This window comes from Cheilinus undulatus, linkage group 5 (genome assembly GCF_018320785.1).
Source record: "Cheilinus undulatus linkage group 5, ASM1832078v1, whole genome shotgun sequence".
NCBI lineage: Eukaryota > Metazoa > Chordata > Actinopteri > Labriformes > Labridae > Cheilinus > Cheilinus undulatus.
Genome location: NC_054869.1, coordinates 53,652,334 through 53,676,992, shown reverse-complemented (window position 1 = coordinate 53,676,992; position 24,659 = coordinate 53,652,334). Strand labels below are relative to the sequence as shown.

Sequence of the window (24,659 nt, the reverse complement as noted above, 5' to 3'; positions counted from 1 at the left end):
AAAGTTTAAAATCTGAGATTACAGTCTGAATTCAGAGCTTTAACTCTGATTCTGAAAGTGTAGTCTAAGTTAAGCCTGTATTCTGAGATTACAGTCAGAATTATAAAATTCTGTCTTTTCCTTTTAATTCTGACTTTTTATCCACTGAATTTGAAAAAAAGTTGCAAGTCATTTTTTTTCAGTGATCCTTTTCTTTTTCCTGATCGTATCCTCCTTCTAATACAGTGATACTCAATGTGTGGCTCTTCTGTGATTATTTGTGGCTCTTTTATGTCTAAATTTGAAATATTATTCCCCCAGAAAATCTTTAAAAAAGGAAAACTTTTTTGCCCTCTTCACCATTTTCCGCTACTTTTCATCCATTTAAGCTACATTTTACCACTAAACATGACTTTTTCCTACTTTTTTTCCACTTTTAACACATTTTTTGCCACTTTTTTTTTCCATTTTTTTCCACTTTTATCTCATTTTTGCCCATTTCAGCTTCCTTTTGCCATTAAATACCATGTTTTCCCTACTTTTTGACACTTTTTTTTGCAACTATGTACCTTTTTTTTTTTTACCACTTCTATCCCTTTTTTCACATTTTTTCTCCCCATTTTTACCCACCTAGGCTACCTTTAGTCATTAAATACCACTTCTTCCTAGTTTTTGCCCATATAAGCCAGTTCTTTTTGCCACTTTTATCCTATTTTCGCCCTTTTTCACAATTTTTTTCCACCACTTTCCACCAGTTAAGCTACCTTTTGCCATTAAATACCACTTGTTTCCTATTTGCCCATTTTTGCCACTCTTGACTGCTTTCACTTTCACTCAATTTTTTGCCACCTATAACTAATTTTTTTGTCACTTCTCACCCATTTTTGCTGCTTTCGGACTCCTTTTCTCCACCCTTTCCTCCCCATTTTCACCCATTTTTGTTGCTTTTTGACCATTTTTGCCACCTTTAACTTATTTTATTGTTACTTCAAGCCATTTTTGCCACTTTTCACCACTTAGATTGTGGCTCTTGCAGAGGTATTTTTCAACAGTTTGGCTCTTTGGTTGAGCTGTGTTGAGTAACACTGGTCTAACAGTTTATTTATGATTTGATCTCTTTAATTAAACGTCATGTCTATTGTTTAATTCAAATGCTTTAGTAAACTCTTTAATAGGGTGAGTAAATAAGTCTTGATAAATCATCGTTTTACTGGTCGTTTATGTTTTTTTCTCATTGTTTGCCTGAAGTTACTTGTTGATTAAACCAGTTCATGATTCTAATTTTTATGTTCACCCTTCATTACAAGGGTTTAGTTTTCGCAGCGCGTTCCCTTCCTGTATTTTGTCCTCCGCAGGTTTCCGTACCAAAACAAGGGAGCGGCAACGACAGAGTTCGAAAACTACAACGAAAGAAACATGTAAACAGCGCTTTTATTTCTGTACCTTGCTGAATTATTGGCCTATAGGTTTGAAATGTAGTTAATGTGGTAGTTAGAAAGCCTTGTTCCTTCTGTATTTATTTTATTTCGGTAACGTCAGCCTCCTTAGCGACGTTATTAAAAGACAGCTAACAATGCTAATCTGTTAGCATCTTAGCACCGGTGCTAAATAAAACCAGTAAAATGGTTCAGAACGTGTTCAGGACCGGGTTTCTGGTTCGAGCCTCACATACCCTGCTCACCTGGGTCATTACCCTCACTTTGTTCCTCCACAACACAGGTGAGTTCCCTTCATCCAGTCTGGGACAGCTTTAGCATCGATTAAACAGGTAAACACTGATAGACAGGTGGTCTAAATAACTGATTAAAGATTAACAGATCAGTTTAACAGAGGTGGTCTAAATAACTGATTAAAGATTAACAGATCAGTTTAACAGAGGTGGTCTAAATAACTGATTAAAGATTAACAGATCAGTTTAACAGAGGTGGTCTAAATAACTGATTTAAGATTAACAGATCAGTTTAACAGAGGTGGTCTAAATAACTGATTAAAGATTAACAGATCAGTTTAACAGAGGTGGTCTAAATAACTGATTAAAGATTAACAGATCAGTTTAACAGAGGTGGTCTAAATAACTGATTTAAGATTAACAGATCAGTTTAACAGAGGTGGTCTAAATAACTGATTTAAGATTAACAGATCAGTTTAACAGAGGTGGTCTAAATAACTGATTTAAGATTAACAGATCAGTTTAACAGAGGTGGTCTAAATAACTGATTTAAGATTAACAGATCAGTTTAACAGAGGTGGTCTAAATAACTGATTTAAGATTAACAGATCAGTTTAACAGAGGTGGTCTAAATAACTGATTTAAGATTAACAGATCAGTTTAACAGGTGATCTAAATAACTGATTTAAGATTAACAGATCAGTTTAACAGAGGTGGTCTAAATAACTGATTTAAGATTAACAGATCAGTTTAACAGAGGTGGTCTAAATAACTGATTTAAGATTAACAGATCAGTTTAACAGAGGTGGTCTAAATAACTGATTTAAGATTAACAGATCAGTTTAACAGAGGTGGTCTAAATAACTGATTAAAGATTAACAGATCAGTTTAACAGGTGGTCTAAATAACTGATTTAAGATTAACAGATCAGTTTAACAGAGGTGGTCTAAATAACTGATTTAAGATTAACAGATCAGTTTAACAGAGGTGGTCTAAATAACTGATTAAAGATTAACAGATCAGTTTAACAGAGGTGGTCTAAATAACTGATTTAAGATTAACAGATCAGTTTAACAGGTGGTCTAAATAACTGATTAAAGATTAACAGATCAGTTTAACAGGTGGTCTAAATAACTGATTTAAGATTAACAGATCAGTTTAACAGAGGTGGTCTAAATAACTGATTTAAGATTAACAGATCAGTTTAACAGAGGTGGTCTAAATAACTGATTAAAGATTAACAGATCAGTTTAACAGAGGTGGTCTAAATAACTGATTAAAGATTAACAGATCAGTTTAACAGAGGTGGTCTAAATAACTGATTAAAGATTAACAGATCAGTTTAACAGAGGTGGTCTAAATAACTGATTAAAGATTAACAGATCAGTTTAACAGGTGGTCTAAATAACTGATTTAAGATTAACAGATCAGTTTAACAGAGGTGGTCTAAATAACTGATTAAAGATTAACAGATCAGTTTAACAGAGGTGGTCTAAATAACTGATTTAAGATTAACAGATCAGTTTAACAGAGGTGGTCTAAATAACTGATTTAAGATTAACAGATCAGTTTAACAGAGGTGGTCTAAATAACTGATTAAAGATTAACAGATCAGTTTAACAGGTGGTCTAAATAACTGATTAAAGATTAACAGATCAGTTTAACAGGTGGTCTAAATAACTGATTAAAGATTAACAGATCAGTTTAACAGGTGGTCTAAATAACTGATTTAAGATTAACAGATCAGTTTAACAGAGGTGGTCTAAATAACTGATTAAAGATTAACAGATCAGTTTAACAGAGGTGGTCTAAATAACTGATTTAAGATTAACAGATCAGTTTAACAGAGGTGGTCTAAATAACTGATTTAAGATTAACAGATCAGTTTAACAGAGGTGGTCTAAATAACTGATTTAAGATTAACAGATCAGTTTAACAGAGGTGGTCTAAATAACTGATTAAAGATTAACAGATCAGTTTAACAGAGGTGGTCTAAATAACTGATTAAAGATTAACAGATCAGTTTAACAGAGGTGGTCTAAATAACTGATTAAAGATTAACAGATCAGTTTAACAGGTGGTCTAAATAACTGATTTAAGATTAACAGATCAGTTTAACAGAGGTGGTCTAAATAACTGATTAAAGATTAACAGATCAGTTTAACAGGTGGTCTAAATAACTGATTTAAGATTAACAGATCAGTTTAACAGAGGTGGTCTAAATAACTGATTTAAGATTAACAGATCAGTTTAACAGAGGTGGTCTAAATAACTGATTAAAGATTAACAGATCAGTTTAACAGGTGGTCTAAATAACTGATTTAAGATTAACAGATCAGTTTAACAGGTGGTCTAAATAACTGATTAAAGATTAACAGATCAGTTTAACAGAGGTGGTCTAAATAACTGATTTAAGATTAACAGATCAGTTTAACAGAGGTGGTCTAAATAACTGATTAAAGATTAACAGATCAGTTTAACAGGTGGTCTAAATAACTGATTAAAGATTAACAGATCAGTTTAACAGGTGGTCTAAATAACTGATTAAAGATTAACAGATCAGTTTAACAGGTGGTCTAAATAACTGATTTAAGATTAACAGATCAGTTTAACAGAGGTGGTCTAAATAACTGATTAAAGATTAACAGATCAGTTTAACAGAGGTGGTCTAAATAACTGATTTAAGATTAACAGATCAGTCTAACAGAGGTGGTCTAAATAACTGATTTAAGATTAACAGATCAGTTTAACAGAGGTGGTCTAAATAACTGATTTAAGATTAACAGATCAGTTTAACAGAGGTGGTCTAAATAACTGATTTAAGATTAACAGATCAGTTTAACAGAGGTGGTCTAAATAACTGATTAAAGATTAACAGATCAGTTTAACAGAGGTGGTCTAAATAACTGATTAAAGATTAACAGATCAGTTTAACAGAGGTGGTCTAAATAACTGATTAAAGATTAACAGATCAGTTTAACAGGTGGTCTAAATAACTGATTAAAGATTAACAGATCAGTTTAACAGGTGGTCTAAATAACTGATTTAAGATTAACAGATCAGTTTAACAGAGGTGGTCTAAATAACTGATTAAAGATTAACAGATCAGTTTAACAGAGGTGGTCTAAATAACTGATTTAAGATTAACAGATCAGTTTAACAGAGGTGGTCTAAATAACTGATTTAAGATTAACAGATCAGTTTAACAGAGGTGGTCTAAATAACTGATTTAAGATTAACAGATCAGTTTAACAGAGGTGGTCTAAATAACTGATTAAAGATTAACAGATCAGTTTAACAGAGGTGGTCTAAATAACTGATTAAAGATTAACAGATCAGTTTAACAGAGGTGGTCTAAATAACTGATTTAAGATTAACAGATCAGTTTAACAGAGGTGGTCTAAATAACTGATTAAAGATTAACAGATCAGTTTAACAGAGGTGGTCTAAATAACTGATTTAAGATTAACAGATCAGTTTAACAGAGGTGGTCTAAATAACTGATTTAAGATTAACAGATCAGTTTAACAGAGGTGGTCTAAATAACTGATTAAGATTAACAGATCAGTTTTAAAGAGGTGGTCTAAATAACTGATTTAAGATTAACAGATCAGTTTAACAGAGGTGGTCTAAATAACTGATTAAAGATTAACAGATCAGTTTAACAGAGGTGGTCTAAATAACTGATTAAGATTAACAGATCAGTTTAACAGAGGTGGTCTAAATATCTGATTAAAGATTAACAGATCAGTTTAACAGAGGTGGTCTAAATAACTGATTAAAGATTAACAGATCAGTTTAACAGGTGGTCTAAATAACTGATTAAAGATTAACAGATCAGTTTAACAGGTGGTCTAAATAACTGATTAAAGATTAACAGATCAGTTTAACAGAGGTGGTCTAAATAACTGATTTAAGATTAACAGATCAGTTTAACAGGTGGTCTAAATAACTGATTTAAGATTAACAGATCAGTTTAACAGAGGTGGTCTAAATAACTGATTTAAGATTAACAGATCAGTTTAACAGAGGTGGTCTAAATAACTGATTAAAGATTAACAGATCAGTTTAACAGAGGTGGTCTAAATAACTGATTTAAGATTAACAGATCAGTTTAACAGAGGTGGTCTAAATAACTGATTTAAGATTAACAGATCAGTTTAACAGAGGTGGTCTAAATAACTGATTTAAGATTAACAGATCAGTTTAACAGAGGTGGTCTAAATAACTGATTAAAGATTAACAGATCAGTTTAACAGAGGTGGTCTAAATAACTGATTAAAGATTAACAGATCAGTTTAACAGAGGTGGTCTAAATAACTGATTAAAGATTAACAGATCAGTTTAACAGAGGTGGTCTAAATAACTGATTAAAGATTAACAGATCAGTTTAACAGAGGTGGTCTAAATAACTGATTAAAGATTAACAGATCAGTTTAACAGAGGTGGTCTAAATAACTGATTAAAGATTAACAGATCAGTTTAACAGAGGTGGTCTAAATAACTGATTAAAGATTAACAGATCAGTTTAACAGAGGTGGTCTAAATAACTGATTTAAGATTAACAGATCAGTTCTGTTCCTGCAGGTCTGGTGTAATTCTGTTGTTGATCAGATCCTGAAATCCCTGGTTTACCTCTGTTCGATTTGGCCAGAAAACTTTATTTAGACAACCCATTTAAGACAGAGAGAGACTTACATAATGAAGACCTGAAAACACAAAAACACTCTCCACAGCCCTGACCTTTAACATACTACTCATTCAGAAAGTATACCCTCCTAAGACCCTGCGTCCACATATGAGGACATTACATTTTGGCTTTCCTACATTATAGCAATCATTTTTGGTATTAAAATTGATGTCATAATTGTTCAAAATGTTCTTTCAGGTTTAAGGTATTTGACTGAAATGTTGGGATCATTTGCTGTTTGGATATTTTAGGGAATTTGCTTGGAAGTTACTAAAGTATTTTTACTGAAATTTAGAGGATATGCTTGTATATTTTGGAGGGTTTCATGGCTTTAAATTCATTTTAATTTTATGGATTTTCATGGGAATATGGGGAAATTATTACCACATTTTTGGGAAGTTGGATTGGGAATTTGTGCTTCCAGATTGTCGTTTGAATTTTTCAGCATTTTTCTTAGAAAACTCCAGGGCAGGGGTGTCAAACTCAGTCACAGCAGGGGCCGGATTCTGAACTTGGGTCTAACCTGAGGGCCTACCAGGGTCGATGTTTCTGCAGCTACATTAACAGAGGTGTTTAAAGGCTCTGAATGCTGATGTCAGTGTGAGATGCATGTTTTTATTTCTAATTAAGTTGCAAACATTCTAAAATTCAGTTTTGACTTTGTCATAACGGGGTACTGAGAGTAGATTCATGACAATAAAACATTAATGTAAGTGACTGTAGCATCAGAATGAAACAACAAAATTGATAAAGTGAAGGAGGTCTGAACAAATGTCTGAAAAACTAACAGAAACTCAAAGATAATCAAAGCTTAAATGGTTATTAAACAAAATATAAAGCATAACACGATCCAGGATTGTCAAACATGGTGATTGGGCTTACCCATTAGAAACAGAGCAGGAAGAAGTTCAGAAATCATTGATGTTAATCATCCAGCCTCCTTTTAGATATAAACATCACCAATCTAAATTCTCCAGATAAACAGTTTAAACTAGATTTTACCCATTATACTGTCATGTTTTCTGACTGTATTTTGTGTCTGTTGGTGTGCAGATCTGCGGAGGTATGAGGAGCGAGGAGAGCTGCTGCAGCCGCTCCTCTTCTTCCTCGTGGTCGTGCTGTCGGTGCTTTTGTACTTTGCCGTTTCTCTGATGGACCCTGGTTTCGTTCTCACTGACACTGACAAGGTAAGGGGAGCTAACGGAGCCCAGGAGGAAGAGGAAACATAAAGTTGATTTAACTGAAGTTTTTGTATTCAGCTAATTTCCTTCTCTGCATTCAAGTCAAAGTTAGTTGATTTTAAATGCGGCCCTCATCGGTCTATTACTCAGGGAGTCCAGGGGTCACACGAGGAGATGGAGTCGATGATTCCTCAGAACGCGACCCCTCGGCTGCGGCGCTGTGGATACTGTCTGCTGCAGGTAACGTTCTGCATTTGTTCTCTGCTGTCTGTGCATTTTCTTTCATTTTTTTGTTTAAACTCTCATAAACTGACAGCTATGATGTTCTCTTGATCTGCTGTTGTGTTTGAAACAAAAGAACACAAAGGCTCTGCTAGAATGCAAGGATTTATTAGTGTTTTTAATCGATACAGTCACATTTTTGGAAGACTTACCACGCTTACAAACTCACCAAATTTGGTGCATTAATCAGGCCTGGTTATTATTTATGTATTTATTTGTGATGATGTCTGCAAAATGGCTCCGTAAGCCTGCCTTGAAATGTAAAAATGTGGTCCCATTAGATCAGGGGTGTCAAACTGAACCACAGCAAGGGCTGGATTCTGAACTTGGGTCTAACCTGGGAGCCTATCAGGGATCATATTTAACCATAAAATGCCAACCTTATTTTCACCAGAAATGAATTCTGGGGGTTAAAAACTTGGCACTGATGATAAATGATTTTGTGATTAAATGATGAACATGATAAGTTAAAAACTCAAAATCTGAGATAAAAAGTCAAACTCAGAAGTTTAAAAGGTAAAAACATGAAATTTAAAGTCAAAATAATGTTTTTAAAAGGCAAAATATAATATTGCTGCCCAACCCTGTTTTTGTATTTTTGTGTTTGCACTTTTATATATTTACGAGATGAAAACTCAATCAAGAAATTTGAAAATAAAAATAAAAGGCAAAATATGGAATAGAATTCTGAACCCATGAATTTTAAAAGTCAAAAACTGAGATAAAATTCAAAATTATGATTTTTAACAGTCAAAATATAAGGTAAACATTGAAATGATGAGTTTCAAATGTCAAAATATGAAATAAGATCAATAATCATGAGTTTTTAAGGTTAAAAAATGACATAAAAGTGAAAACTAGGAGTTGTAAAAGGTCAAAATGTGAGATAAAAGTCAAAATCATGATTTAAAAGGTCCAAAAACTGAGATAAAATTAAAATACTAATTTTAAAAGGTATAAAAGATGAGATAAACGTCAGAGTTAGGAGTTGGAAAAAGGTCAAAACATGAAATAAAAGTCAAAATCATGACTTTTAAAGGTCAAAATAGGATTTTAAATGTGAAATTATGAATCTTAAAGGTAAAAAAATGAGAAAAAAAATTCAAAGTTGTGAGATGTAAAGGTTAAAATATGAAATAAAGTTAAAACCATAACTTTTAGTCATAACTTTGAGATGCAAAATAGAAAATACTGAGAAAACATGAATTTCTTTCACACATTCCTGACTTTTTATCAAATTATTTTTACTGTTTACTTTTTCTAATTTTTATGATTCAGTAAGGATATTACAAATCATCAGGTTAAGTTTACATTTTTATACTGGAGGAAATCTGCAGACCTCACGCTGGTGGGCCAGTTATTACAAAAATGTCATATTATCTGGTGGGCAAGGTGTAACTGCACCACGGGCCGGATTTGGGCCCCGGGCCTTGAGTTTGACACCCCTGGATTAGAAGTTGCTCTCCTCTGCATGTGTAAAATTTGGTAGGCATGTTTTACTACAAAAATCCTCTACCATAAACTGTGCAGGAACCGTGCCATGGGGAATAAACCTGCAGAATTTTCATTTGTTTTATTTCCAGTTGCTCCCAGTGAGAATGATCTCTAAGCCAAACTTAAAAACCTATATAGTCAGGAATTATTGCTGCATACTGCCGTGAACTAATGAGAACAATACAGCATACTTTTGTGCTTTTTGTCTCTTTACTGATCCTAAAACTGGATTAAAGTTTCAGACTAAAGTGAGAGTAAAAAGGACCGGATATTAAAATTCTTCAGACTCTGACAGAGAGCTGGAGCTGCAGATTAAATTAAGAAGAAGCACAAACATTTTTAGTGTGGAGTTTAGCTTTAAAAATGTCTAACTTTGGGGTTTTGTAGTTAAAGAGGAGATGAATGATGTGAAAGAGGAAATGTTAAATGGTTGAACTTTTCTCTCCTCATCCTTCGGAGCAGCAGCCAATGAGAGCCAAGCATTGCCAGACGTGTAAACACTGCGTGCGTCGCTTCGACCACCACTGCCCGTGGATCGAGAACTGTGTCGGGGAGAGGAATCACCGCTGGTTCATCATCTACCTGCTGGTGCAGCTGCTGGCTCTGCTGTGGGCTCTTCACATCGCTCTGTACGTCTGAACAACACTCCACAGTCCCACCCAAAGACCCCCCACTAACCCCACAAACCCCCCGCTGTTGTTGAGATAAACGCCACTATCTGTTCACACACTTCAGCTTTACTTTCCCTCTGAGTGAGTTTATACCTCACACTAGCATCTGTTTTAAACATTCAGATACGAGGAGGTAATCCTTCATGATAGCTTCATCAGAGTTTAAACACTGATATCTGATAACCTCCCTTAAATTTCAGAGTAAAAAATATTCAATACTCGGCCACTTTCTCAATACCATATGCCTTAAACAAGTGGTTTTCAAACTTTTTAGCCTAAGGTGAAGCCAAAATCTCAAGGTACACCATATTCATATCAATACAAAATAGACTTTTTAAATAATATAACAGTCAAGGTGGCCCAAAAGGGGGGATAAAGGGGAGAGAGGTTTCTGGGGCCCAGACAACTAGGGGTGGCAAAAGTGGGCAAAAGGTGCCTGAAAGGTGGTAAAAATTGGTTAAAGTGATGATAAAAACATGGAAAAATTGGGTAAAAAGTGGCACGACAAAGTCAAGAATGGTTAACAATTGGCATAAGGGGCCAAAGAATTGGTTAGTAGTGGCAAAACATGTTGAAAGTGTCAAAAAGGTGACAAAACTGGGTAACATGTGGCCAAAAGGGTTAAATGTTATAAAAAGGTGGTTAAAATGGTTTAAAGTAATTCAAAAATTGGGCAAATTTGGGCAAAAAACATGGCCAAAAAAACGCAAAGTGAGTGAAAATTAGGCAAGAAACTGGCAAAAATCAGTTTGAAGTGTCATAAAGGTGGCAAAATAGCTTACAAGTGGCAAAAAAGGTTAAAGTTGCTAAAACATGGTAAATAGTAATGAAAAGAATTGTCAAAAAAATGTCTAGTTAAAAGCAAAAGTTGGCAAAAATCATCAAAAAGGTAGAAAAAATGGGTTAAATGTGGACAAAAGTTGCAAAAAATGGGTCAAAAATATTTTAAAAAGTTGCAAAATTACAAAAAAGAAGCAAAAATGGTTTAAGATGACAAAATTAGTGGCAAAATAGGTAAAAAAAATGGTTAACTTGGTTAAAAGTAGCATGAATAATGATTATTTCAACACCAATTTCAACTGCATGGCAGCACCTGCGTCCAACTGGACCTGAAGCTGATGTTGTTTCTTCTCGTCTAGATCTCGCTGTTGTTCTTGGTCTCAAATGTCCGTCGCTTTGGATAAAAGCGTCTGCTAAATAACATTGTAACATTGTAACTCATAAATAACTTGCCAAATGAGGTAACTGTTAGCCAGGATGCTAGCACCACTGCGACTGATCCAGCACACATACACTGATATCATCAGTAAATCCCAGCTGGGGAGGGTCCAGTCTCTGGGTTTGTCAGGGGTCCCGCCAGATTCTCAAGGCACACCAGTGTGCCTTGAGACACCATTTGAGAACCACTACCTTAAATGATACAATATCTGTTATTACCAAACTTTTGAAGAAAAAAACATGAACATTTTTATTTCAACCTAAAACGCTGAGAGAGAAAGAGAGAGAGAAACAGCTGGCAGCAATGGGCGTTCAAATGAGAGTGAGTGAGAGAGTGCTGTAGCTAAACAGAGCAGTGAATCGTAGAGAGATGTTATTTCCTGATAGTTTGACAGCAGTGAAAGAAGTTAGAAACACACCAACACTTCTGCAGAGACATGAAGGAAGACTCAGGATTTAGTCTGACTGATGATGAAGGGGGACTCTGCTCTGCTCAAGTCGTTGGTCTGAACTGGACTTTAATGACAGAGACAGAGACGTCTCCTGGTCCTTTAAAGTTTTCCTTTACATCCCAGCCTGCAGACTGATGACAGCCTCACAGCTCTGCTCAAACAGACACCCATAAAATAATGATCTAAATATGAAAAGTAGAGATTACAATCGGAGCTGAATCACTGCAGACACGTCTTCATTCAGAGGAAATATTTGATTTTAGGTAGGACAGACTCATTATTGAAGGAAAGTCTGATTTATTTTGTCTTCATTCAGTCTGTGGTTAATTTTTAGTGAACGTTTCTTTTGTGCAGGTTTCAAATTTAAAAAATAATCAAATTTACCAGTTTTGGTTATCCAGGGCAGTGGTTCTCAAACTGGGGTCTGGGGGTCCCTGTGGGTCCACGAGACACAGCTTGGGGGTCCGTGAAATAATTTGAAATAAATTATTAAAGTATTGCCATGTCATTCAAAATCAAATAAATACATATAGGGACCACAGCGCCGTAAGACAACCGTACTAAACCAGTGACTCCTACTTACATCAGCTTTGGACCAGTAAAAACTCAGATATGATTGTGAGATATCATGTAAGTCTATCACTCGTTATGCATCAGTCTCTTTGCACAGGACATATTTGGTGTGCAGGTCCAGCTAGCAACAATGGATAAATGTTTAAGCGCGTCCACTTCATCAAGAGATGCTCGGCCCAAACCAGCTAAACTGAGAAACTATGATGAAGCTATCTGGAGTTTGGTTTTACTGAGAACAGAGACAGAAGACCAAAATGTTTTGTGAGTCTTCATGTGAAGCCACGAAGCCCGCCAAGCTAAAGTGTCATCTGATAACAAAGCATGCAGAGTTTAAGGACAAATCAAAAGATTTTTTCAAAAGAAAGGGTGAGGGATACATCCGCCAGAAAACAGGAATAGTGAACCTGACCACAACCTCAGAAAAAGCACAGAGGGATTCTGATTGGCTGTTCAGAGTATCACAACAAGTGAGAAACCATACTCAGTTGGACAAGAGCTTGTATTTAGGATGAAGAGTTTAAAATACAGCATCTAGGCGTTAAAATGGCAGTAAACACATGTTTAATCAGCGTGAGGGTTATGTGGGGGTCCTTGGAACATTTTCTGCCTTGTTAGCGGGTCCATAAAGTTTGAGAACCCCTGAACCAGGGGTGGTATTGAAACAGGTAACAATATTATTTGACTTTAGCTTGTATCATATCAAATACACAGCTTTAGATTAAAGTGACGGGTTTAACAGCTCTCAGTAATAAGAGCCGCTCTTTCTGCCCCCTAACTGTTCTCTATTTCGGCTTCTTTAACGTCTTTAAGACAATGGAAAAAAAGAAACTTCTCAGAAAAGGCTCATCTGAAAACGACGCATCATGAGTCCCACATGACCTTCCTCTCCCATCAGCGTGGTCTGTGGTGTTTGAGATAATCGTCACTATCTGGTAGAACACAGTTTCCCTTTCATTATGAGTCAGTGAAACATGCACGCTCTGTTCTGCAACATTTTTGGACCAAATTAGGAAATCTGAGAATTTTGGCGAGTGCCAGTAAACTGATGGACCCGTCTGTGTTTGTATTTGATAAACAGGGACTCTAACATGTTGTTCAAGTGCTGGTTCAAAGGTCAGATGACTTATCAATCACACCTGCAGGCTGTAAGGTCAAACATGTCCATAAATATGTGGTAATGTGTAAATATGTGGTAATGTGGAGATTGGAGGTGAAGTTATTCATCAAGTTTAAATTCTACAGTTAAGCTCTTTGTTATCAAATAAAGCTGAGAGAAATCCTGGAGTGAAAAATGGATTATCAGGACCTATAGAAGTAAAAACAGCAACACAAAGAGACCAACATGCCTCACAGAAGGGTTGATGCAGTGTTACTCAACCAAAGAGCCAAATTGTTGAAAAATACCTTTACAAGAGCCACAGTCTAATAGGTGAAAAGTTGCAAAACGGCTTGAAGTAGCAATAAAAATAAGTTAAAGATGGCAAAAAGGGTCAGAAAGTAGCAAAAATGGGCGAGAAGTAACAGAAATGAGTTACAGGTGGCAAAAATTGCCCAAAGTTGTCAAAAACATGGCAGATAATGAGTGAAAAGTGTCTACAATCAGCAAAAGCAGTCAAGAGTGGCAAAAAATTGACAAAAAATAGGAAAAAAGTGGTATTTAATGGCAAAAGGTAGCCTAAATGGGCAAAAAATTGTGTTAAAAAAGGCAAAAATGGGCAAAAAATAGGAAAAAAAAGGGGTATTTGATGGCAAAAGGTATCTTAAATGGGCAAAAAAATTGTGTAAAAGTGGCAAAAAATAGGAAAAAAAGGGTATTTGATGGCAAAAGGTAGCTTAAATGGGCAGAAAAAATTGTGTAAAAGTGGCAAAAAATAGGAAAAAAAGGGTATTTGATGGCAAAAGGTAGCTTAAATGGGCAAAAAAATGTGTAAAAGTGGCAAAAATGGGCAAAAAATAGGAAAAAAGGGGAATTTGATGGCAAAAGGTAGCTTAAATGGGCAAAAAAATGTTTAAAAGTGGCAAAAATAGGGGAAAAAGGGGTATTTGATGGCAAAAGGTTGCTTTAATGGGGAAAATTGGCAAAAAAAATTAGTGAAACGTGGCAAAAATGGACAAAAAATTGGAAAAAAAAAGGGTATTTAATGGCAAAAAGTGGCTTAAATGGGTGAAGAGTGGCTAGAAGAAGTGTCAAAACGGTTAGAAAAAAAAGTGGTATTTAACGGTAAAAGGTAGCTTAAATGGGCAAAAAATGGTGGAAAAGGGTAAAAATGGGCATAAAAATAGGAAAAAGGGGTATTTAATGGCAAATAGGTACCTTTAATGGGTGAAAATGGCAATAAGTGGTGAAAATGGGCTGAAACATTTCCCGTTTTTAAGGTTTTCTGGGGCATGATATTCAAAATTAAGACATAAAAGAGCCACAAATCATCACAAAAGATCCACATGTGGCTCCAGAGCCACAGGTTGAGTATCACTGGGTTAATGTAATACCAGGGGTAGTAGGAAGCTCAGTGCAGAGAACAAACCTCCAAACTAGCGATATATAACGCTGGTGTGTATTTTTCAGCTCTGGGATCTCACCCAGTGCATCGTGGGAGCTGTGGTTCAGAGTGAACGGCTTCCTGCTGGCGGCGCTGGGCGTGGTCGGTGTTTTCTCCGTGGTGGTGGTCCTGCTGCTCTGCTGCCACCTCTACCTGGTCTCCATCAACTGCACCACCTGGGAGTTCATGTCCCGACACCGGATCTCGTACCTGAAGAACTGCGGCGACGAGGAGAACCCGTTCGACCGCGGCCTCTTCTGCAACCTGTGGGACTTCTTCTGCATCTGCAGGACGGTGATGTGGGAGAAAATGTACCAAAGAAACAACCAGAATCCTGTCTGAGCAAAGGACAGACGCCACGCCACGGTCCACGCCGGGGTCAGGTGGAGAAAATCGTTGTTGAAGTTCCCCCCCAGAGATCTGAATGTTTTTATCTTCCCTCTAAAAATAAACTGAACCATGAAATGTTGTCAGCCATCATCAAATGTGCTGCAGAAAGCTGCCTTTGGTTTGAGGTTGTTGAATGTTTGATCGTTTTTTTTTACCTCCACACTAAACGTCTACCTGATTAACGTCAGCATGCAGAACTTACTTTACGAGCATGATAACATGATGAATTTGGCATGTAGCTGAAAGCCTCTAAAGCAGACAGATTTACCATGAAAGCTGCAGACCCACAAACTTTTCTAAGGCGTAATGCAGTGGTTCTCAACCTTGGGGTTGGGACCCCCTTGGGGGTCGCCAGATACTAAGAGGGGTAACCAGATTACCTAAAAAAAAAACCCTAAGGATATTTTGTTGCCACTTAACACCAAATTTTAACCAGTTTTCATCATGATTGCCATTTTAAACTCTTTCCACCACTTTTTCTGCCTGTTTTTGCCACTTCTAAACCAATTCTTGCCACTTTCTGCCTATCGTTGCCTCTGTTGCCACTATTAACCCCCTTTTACCATTTTTTATGCCCAATTTTTCCAATTTTAACCACATTTCACCATCTGATATGTCCATTTTTACCAGTTTGACCAATTTCTGCCAATATCTGGCTATTTTGTCTTTCTCAGTTAACACTATTTTCCCAGTTTATATCAATTTTTCTTCCCATTTCACCGGATTTCCACCCATTTTTGAAAATTATAGCCTTTCAGTTGCTTTTTCATCCCCTTTTACCACTATTCATGCCCATTTTCTCTTTTTTAAATTTTGCCATTGTTATAATTTTGCTGCTTCTAAACCATTTCTGCTACTTTTAAGCTCCAATTTCACCACCTTTTTCACCACTTTATTGCCATTATTAACCCTTTTTTTTTTTTCAAATTTTGACCCATTTTATTTATTTATTTATTTATTTTTTACAAAGTAGATTTACATTTTTAGGAAGGCTATATACTACAAAAAATTTTAAAAAGAGGCTTGTTCTTGGATATGAGCAGTTATTTTTTCGGGTTAAATATAAAATAAGGATATCACAGCTTAACTTTACAATAGACCATGATTTTGTTGACCTACATGGGCCCCCAGTTTGGCTGGGCCCCAGAAAGCTCTCCCTTTTATACCCCTTGACGGCCTTGTCTTGGCCATGTTAACCACCCTCAGGTTCAGCGGGGGCCCCTGGTCTCTGGCACCTTTATTTACGGGGTCACGGGCTGAAGGGGTTGAGAATCCCCAGCTTAATGGACCTAAAAACAAAGAATCAAGGATTGTTAACTGCCAGTGTTCCTCCTAAAAGTCTGCAGGTGTTGCATATTTTACCTTCAGCATTTGAAGATGCAACACCGAACTAAACTCTGATTCACAGTTTAAGGCCTTAGCTCTCCAGATATATTTTTTGTGCCATTAATTTGTGTGTTCACCCCTTCAATGCAAGCATTCACGCCTGCATTGTACGTTCACCAAACCAAATTGCAGCTTTATATTTTTAAACCATTTTCCCAAACTTTCTCTTCACATTTCTGACCAATCAAAATGCTCGATGTTGCCTAATTTAAAAAGTTTTAAGGCAGAGAGATAACAGAGGAGCATAAACTTCTTCCTCTTCTTAACACTTCTCAGTCTGATGTTCAGTAAGTCTGCAGTTTGACCTTCAGGGCCACTGTACATTAGACATGATTCCTGCTGCAGTATATCAATCACTAATATTGAAGGATTCCTCTGAAATGACCTTTTTCATGTGTTTATCTCAGGTTTTTATCACGACTTTCTCTGTTTTTGGACACTAACAGCCTTTCTCAGATTAATGTGCCTTTGGTTTGCTGTAACAGATGTTTTTTTGTGATGATTTTTACTGTAAAAAGTTAATTTAATGTGAGACACCAGGTTGTTTTTTACTGTATTTGTTGTGTTTGTATTTATTGACAACCAGAGTACATTAAAACACGATGATATGCTTTTTGTTATCGTCTGTACACAATGACATTCCTAGTCAGGATGCTTCACATACATACATAAATACAGTACAGACACAGAAATAACATGTATGTAATATTCAGCAGCATGAACTTAAAGTGCTACAGTCGCTAAATCAACCCCGCCCTGTTCCTGCTATGGTTCTCTAAGTTAACGGACGTTCTTGAATGGAGGAAAACGGTTTTAGATCAGAAACAGCAGGACGCGAGGGGCCGGACTTGACTTTCAGGAGCTTATAGTCATGATTTTTTTAAAAGAGCAACCTAACAGGACACGATAAAGGTCTGATGTTTGACGATTAGACTGCCAAACTGATCACCTAATTACCCAACATACTACGCCACCTGTTTCATAGATCACTGGTTTTACATCTCTATAGCTCTGATTACATTTCACATCCATAGATGGTGTAGAACCTTTCAGAATAAAACTAAGAGGGTGATTGGACATAATCTGTCACATTTAGTATGAGCCAATCAGAGTGATAAAATATAATCCAGTAGGTGTGAGCTACATAACTGACCTCTACAGTCAGCTGCTGTCATGCTAATCCAGGATTGTTCACTATCAGTGGAGCCAGTTGGTAAATTAAACCTTACTAAAGCCGGTCAGGAGAAGAACAAAAACATTTTTTCACCAAGAAAATCTGTAATCTCTTCACAAATAAGAAATGTTTTCCAGCTCTGACCAAACTGCTGCTATAGCTGCATCCACGCTGATCTCTTCACTGGCCGCCATTGTTTACAGACTTGTGGTCACTTTCACTAAGGCCCCGTTTTCACGACAATGTTTTGCTTCGTTTTCTGTTTTTCATTTCCAAAAAGTTCCATGTTCAGACAGCAATGTTTTCAAAATGATCTCCGTTCACGAGACTGCAGGAAACACCAAAAACGATGTAGTATACATGCCGGGCTAGTAGATGGCGGTGTGATTTTCGTGCCTTCACCAGATTCTGACTCAACCCATACACCCTTCGACAGTGTATGGGTCGAACCAGAAGGTGCAGGCACAAAATATGTCTCTGCTGATCCAAGTGATGGTGAAGTAAATCAACGCTTTGTTGGAGAAGTACCGTTAAATTCAAAAGAGTTAGGAGCACGAACAGTACATTGGTGTCGGCCATCTTTGTTTTGTTTTGGGCTTCCCATCCACGCATGCGTTATAAGCCTACTCGCACATGAATATTTACTGCAGCTGCAGTGCGTATGTCCATTTTCAGAAAGTGTTGTTTTCCCTGTTTGTACGGGGACGGGACGTTTTGAAAAACTTCCACTCTGGAGCCCGTTTCCAAAAAGTTCCTTTTTCAGGCACCAGAACGCCGTTGCCGTGTAAACGGACAGCCAAAACGCTACAAAACTTTTGCGTTTTTACTTGGAAATGTTGTCGTGTAAAACAGGGCATGAACCACACCTGTAGCTACCACCTCTTTCATCTGATTGGTCCGGTTATTCGCTGTCCTGTCCAGGAACAAGCACATCAGCTTGGAACTCTGGGTAATGGACCCACCTGATGACAGACATGAATCCGGATAATCCATCACTTTGTGAGGCGAGTCAAAGTGCTCTAAGATGCTGGTTTTCAACCAAGGACCCACATGTTGGTAGTGAAGCCTTTTTAAATGGGTCATGGATGTGTGCTGGGAAAATATGAGGGAAAAAGTCTTTAACATGCTTTCCTTTTAAAGGATGCCAACATCTCTCTGTTCCATGTCAAGTCCAAACTGCCTAATTTTTCATTCAAAACTTGGTTATGATTGCGAAACGTTAGAAATGTAGGCTGTGATTTGCTATTAAGGAGGTAGTGGTGAGTCCTGATGCTAGACCAGATGAGAACCACAGCTTCCAGTGACTAAAAAACTGATATATAGTGTTAAAACTGCAGGGAGTCTCTGCCTCAGGTGAAGGAGTTCAAGTATCTCGGGTCTTGTTCACCAGTGAGGGTAGAATGGACCATGAGATTAGAAGGCAGATTAGTGCACCATCAGCAGTGCTGTGGGCGTTGCGATGAAGAGGGAGCTTTCTATCCATGTTCTAACCCAGTAGTTTTCAAAGTGTGAGGCTGGCCTCCCCTGGGGGGCGCCACAGAGCTTCAGGGGAGGCCCGGAACCATTAACCTGAAAAAAGGTGATTTGCTTTGCGAACCTCTGCTGTGCATGGAGCAAAATAGATAAGACTTATAGTTACTATAAGGACTATGATATAGAGCAGTGTTACTCAACCAAAGAGTCAAATTATTGAAAATACCTTTGCAAGAGCCACAATCTAAGAGGTAAAAAGTGGCAAAAACAGCTTGAAGTAGAATTAAAAATAGGTTAAAGGTGGCAAAAATGGTCAAAAAGCAGCAAAAAAGGGGTGAAAGGGGGGAGAAAAAGTGGAAAAATGGTCAGAAAGTAACAAACATTTGTGAGAAGTGACTTAAATGGGCAAAAAGCAGTCAAGAGCGGCAAAAATGGGCAAAAAAAGACGAACCAAGTGGTATGTAATGGCAAAGCATAGTTTAAATGGGCAAAAAGTGGCAAAAAAATTATGAGAAAGGGAAAAAAGGGCAAAAGGAAGAGGCAAAAATTGGGATAAAAGGAAACAAGTGGTATTTAATGGCAAAATGGTAAAAAAAAAAAGGCCAAAAAATGGGATAAAAGTGGCAAAAAGACGTCGCAAAAAATGAGCACAAAAACTGGAAAAAAAGGGATATTTAATGATAAATGGGTAAAAAGGTGAAGAAGGGCAAAATGGGATAATAGTGGAAAAAATGGGGAAAAAGAAGCAAAGAGAAGTTTCAAAATGGCTCAAAAAATATGAAAAAGGGGTTTTTAATGGCATTATCACTGAATAAGAGGGAAAGGCAGATGTTTAAGGACATTTGCAAACCAAAATATATATTTGTTAAAAATGTTTAAAGATTAGACATACATGTTTGAAATGTTGTTTAATTTTTTTTTCAATTTGAATCATTTTTTATGGGTGGGGGTCCACCAAATAAATAAGTTCTTCTTGGGGGAGGCTCACTCTCACACACTTTGAAAACCCCTGCTCTAACCCTCATCTATGGTCATGAACTCTGGGTGGTAACTGTAAAAATGAGACCACAGACACAAACGGCTAAAATGAGGTTCCTCAGAAGGGTGTCTGGGCTCATCCTTACAGATGGGGTGAGGAGTTCAGACATCCGGAGGGATCTTGAAGTAGAGCCGTTGCACCTTCCCATCTTCAGGAACCAGTTGAGGTGGTTCAGGCACCTGATCAGGAAGCCTCCTGGTCGCCTCCATTCGGAGGTTTTCTGAGCACGTCAGGAGGAGACCTCAGGTAAGACCCAGAATCGTCTGGTCTTGAAACACCTCGGTATCCCCCAGATGGAGTTGGAAAGTGTTGACTTGTTCAGTCTGCTTCCACTGCAACCCAGCCTCAGATAAACAAAAGACAGATGGATGGAACTGCAGGAATAGTTTATGCACAAGTAAACCATAAATGTTTCTCAATTGGTTTTCTGAACAGGACCAGGACTTGGGAGAGTCACATCAATGAAAGGTGCAGCAGGGGGTTGCAGCTTAAATTTGATCCAGTCTTTGGGGACCGGGGAGGAAACATCTCCTTATGTCATAGATTTTATGCTGCACACCTACCCTCCTAGATGAGTGCATAGACCAGTGTTACTCAATCCTGCTCAACCAAAGAGCCAAATTGTTGAAAATACCTTTGCAAGAGCCACAATCTAAGTGGTGAAAAGAGGCAAAAACAGCTTGAGGTAGCAATAAGGTGGCAAAAATGGTCAAAAAGTAGCAAAAATGGAAGAAAAGCAGCAAAAAAGTGGAAAAATGGTCAGAAAGTAGCAAAAATGGGTGGGAAGTGACATAAAAAATGATTAACAGGTGGCATAAAATGGTCCAAATGTGGCAAACAATGAGTGAAAAGTGACTAAAATGGGCAAAAAACAGTCATGAGTGGCAAAATGGGAAAAAAATAGGAAACAGGTTGTATTTAGTAGCAAAAGGTAGCTGCAATGGGTGAAAAGTGAGCGAAAAAATGGTGAAAAGGGGAAAAAATCATATATAAGTGGCAAAAAATGGGTAAAAATTTGCAAAATAAATATCAAAATGGGCATAAAAGTAGGAAAAAAGTGCTATTTAATGGCAAAAGATAGCTTAAATGGTTGAAAAGTGACAAAAAATTGTGAAAAAAGGGCTAAAAAGTTGTCTTTTTTTAAGGTTTTCCAGGGAAATAATATTTCAAATTAAGACAAAGAGCCACACGTTATGTATCACTGGCATAAAAGCTTATTTTCACTTAAATGGGGGTGTGCATATTCAAAGTTCTGCGACCTTGATGACTCTGGTGCCTCCACCTTTGTTTTTGATGAAGATGTCCTGTTAAGTTCCTCTTTAAAGTTTATTTTGTAGAAACATCCCGGCTCTCTCCTTTAGTGCAGATAAAGTTAGGTAAATATTCGTGTCTTTTCGGTGCTCCTTACAGTCAGAACAGTCATGCTGAAGCTTCGTCCCTGCCGCTCCTCGTCTTCCTCGCCGTCTTTTATTGCACTGACATCATTAGAGCTCAGTATCACAGAATATGATTTGCTAAATAGAAAATACAGATATTTTCCTTCTATACTATGGCTATAATAGATTCTCTATGGCTTCTTTAATAACTCTAGCGATTACAGGATATCTAGTGCACAAGTCAACCACGATGCCATGCACTACTACCGCTGTAACAGAAAACAGCTGATCAGGAAGACGATGAGACGTGAATGTTTTTAAGCTCTAAAGGAATGATTAGACGACATGAAACATCTCTGTTGTTAGTTTAACATATGTTTTTAAAAAAGGTTCAAATCCAGTTAGCTTGGAGTGTTGTTTTGGTCAAGGCAGTGAGCGAAGCCTGTCACAGTGATGCATAGAAACGGCAGCACATAACGTTCCTCAGAGGGATAAATATAAGGATTAATATAATGATTAATATCAATAAGCAAAGGCCACGAAGCAAGCTGAGTCTGCCTCCAACTGTCTGGTTAATAAGCTCATAATTAAATAACTGCAGGAATAATCTGGGACAGAAAGTTCTACAATCACTTTATCTGCTGTGGTAAGAAGAAAATCAGCCGCTGCCTTGGTTTATAATCAACAATATTGACAGTTCATTTGATAATTGGTGAGAACAGTCAGCAGAATCAGCCATGGGATCTGATGAAGAGCTCAGATTTAAAATCCTCACGCTGCAGGAAGCGTTAAAATGTTGGATTATGAAGACCACAGTGGGAAACTTTAGATCAGGGCTCATTACAGATTATTCTGACGGAGGAGGAGGAATGTACCGATAAACAGAGCTGTGAAAAAGTGCTATCCCCTTCCTGATTTATTTTTTTATTGGCATATTTGTCAAGTTTACATGTTTCAGATCATCAAACTTATTCTAACATTAGATAAAAATAACCTGAGTAAACACAAAAGTCATTTTCTAAATGATGATTTCATTTATTGAGGGAAAAAAGCCATCCAAACCTACCTGGCCCTTCATGAAAAAGTCATTCCCCTCTTGTTAAATCATGAATTTAGTCTGATTAACCACATTTTTTATAAAGCTGGGCTCAGTTTGACTATCCACACTCAGACCTGATTACTGCCAGACCTGCTGAATGGATAAATTCCTTAACTAGAACCGGCCTGACAAAGAGAAGTAGACTAAAAGATCTCCAACACATCATGGAACCATCTAAAGAACAGATGAGAAACAAAGTCACTGACATCTATCAGTCTGAAAGGGTTACAGAGACATTTCTGAGGCTTTGGGACTCCAGCCAACCACACTGAGAGCCATTACCCACAAATGGAGAAAACTGTGAACAGAGGTGGACCTTCCCAGGAGTGGCTGGCTTACCAACATGACTCCAAGAGAACATGGGCGACTCATCCAGGAGGTCCCAGAAGAACCCAGAACAACATCTAAAGACCTGCAGGCCTCACTGACTCAGTTAAGGTCAGAGTTCATGACTCAACAATCAGAAAGAGACTGGGCAACAATGGCATCACAGGAGAGTTCCAAGGCCAAAACCACTGGTGAGCAAAAAGAACACAACGGCTCGTCTCACATTTGACTAAAAACATCCTGATGATCCCCGAGACTTCTGGGAAAATATTCTGAGGACTGACCAGACAGAAGAGGAACTTTCTGGAACCCGAATTCTCACTTATCAACAGTTCCACCAACTTTTACAAAATTCCCAACTATGGGAAAAAGCCTCAGCATGGAACATTACATCTGATGATGTCATCCTTCGACGCTTTTAATGTTTTTAAATGATGACATCATCTTCAAAGGATGACATCATCCTTGCCTTTTGCACACTGGCCAGTCTAGGCTCCCAGTTGTCATTCCAGTCAAACCAGTAGGATTTATTAGCAAAATAGTACAGAAAACCTGTTAAACTAACCCAGCATTTCCTCAAAAGAACATCAGACCAACAGTCAGACATGGTGGTGGTAGTGTGATGGTCTGGACCAGGACCTAGACCACTAGAACCATGAATTCTGCTCTCTAGCAGAAAATCCTGAAGGAAAATGGCCGACCATCAGTTCATGACCTCAAGCTCAAGACCACATGGGTTATGGAGCAGGATCATGATCCCAAACACACCAGCAAGTCCACCTCTGAATGGACTAAAACTATCTGAAGGTTCTGGAGTGGTCTAGTCAAAGTCTGGAAAACCCTCCAATGTGGCTGAATGAAAACAATTCTGCAAAGAAGAATGGGACAACATTCCTCCACAGTGATGAGAAAGACTCACTGACAGTTATCACTAACACCAAGGATAGTTAGGGTTAGGGGGAATGACTCTTTCACAAAGGACCAGGTAGGTTTGGATAGATTTATCCTTAATAAATGAAATCTTCATTTAAAAACTGACTGAGGACTTACTCAGGTTTTCTTTGTCTAATGTTGGAATTAGTTTGAGGATCTGAAACATTTCAGTGTGACAAATAGAAGCAGAATAGAAACAGGACGCAGTAAATACTATTTCACATCACTGTAGGAACAGCTCAGTATGCTTGAATTTTGAACTTTGATTCAACACTAGTGAAAATCAAATGATATTGATAGCTGTTTCTACACCACAACACAAACCTGAAGCCCTTTTTTATGTGATTAAAAACAAGAAATCATTCATTTCAGGGTGTCAAGGATTCCTGTTTTTGTTACTGTAGTTTTAAAATGGGTATCATTTCCATCGGATTTTCACTAGTGACGCTAATCATCCTGGTATTATGACAACTCTAAGGTAAAGGATGTTTAACATTCAAAGAAATCAAATCTTATAGGTAAAACTGTTGATTTTGTACATTATGGATAAACTTGTGTTTTAAATAATGACTTTATGCCACATGAATAAATGACTCATGAACTAAAGCAGCACTAAGAGAGGTTAAAGTTTCAAAGATTCCTGTGATGTTGGATGCTTGACTACGTGTAAATAAAGATGGATTTTACCTCTGAATCTGTCCAACATTGCTACT

General features: G+C 37.3%; 1 protein-coding gene across 1 annotated transcript; it reads left to right on the top strand.

Moving 5' to 3' along the window:
• Window positions 1-1,340: 1,340 nt before the first annotated feature.
• On the top strand, window positions 1,341-15,630 carry LOC121509302 (palmitoyltransferase ZDHHC12-B-like). The gene is made up of 5 exons (XM_041786558.1): window positions 1,341-1,698; window positions 7,392-7,525; window positions 7,670-7,759; window positions 9,758-9,924; window positions 14,776-15,630. The coding sequence occupies exons 1-5, from the start codon at window positions 1,602-1,604 to the stop codon at window positions 15,089-15,091; spliced, it is 804 nt and encodes a 267-aa protein (XP_041642492.1). The 5' UTR covers window positions 1,341-1,601; the 3' UTR covers window positions 15,092-15,630.
• The last annotated feature ends 9,029 nt before the right edge of the window (window positions 15,631-24,659 follow it).

Bases quoted from the DNA above. Each gene is read 5' to 3' on its own strand.
- LOC121509302 (XM_041786558.1), top strand. From the start codon at position 1,602: ATGGTTCAGAACGTGTTCAGGACCGGGTTTCTGGTTCGAGCCTCACAT. The intron at 1,699-7,391 runs GTGAGTTCCCTT...GTTGGTGTGCAG, and splicing joins TTTGTTCCTCCACAACACAG to ATCTGCGGAGGTATGAGGAG. The intron at 7,760-9,757 runs GTAACGTTCTGC...CCTTCGGAGCAG, and splicing joins GTGGATACTGTCTGCTGCAG to CAGCCAATGAGAGCCAAGCA.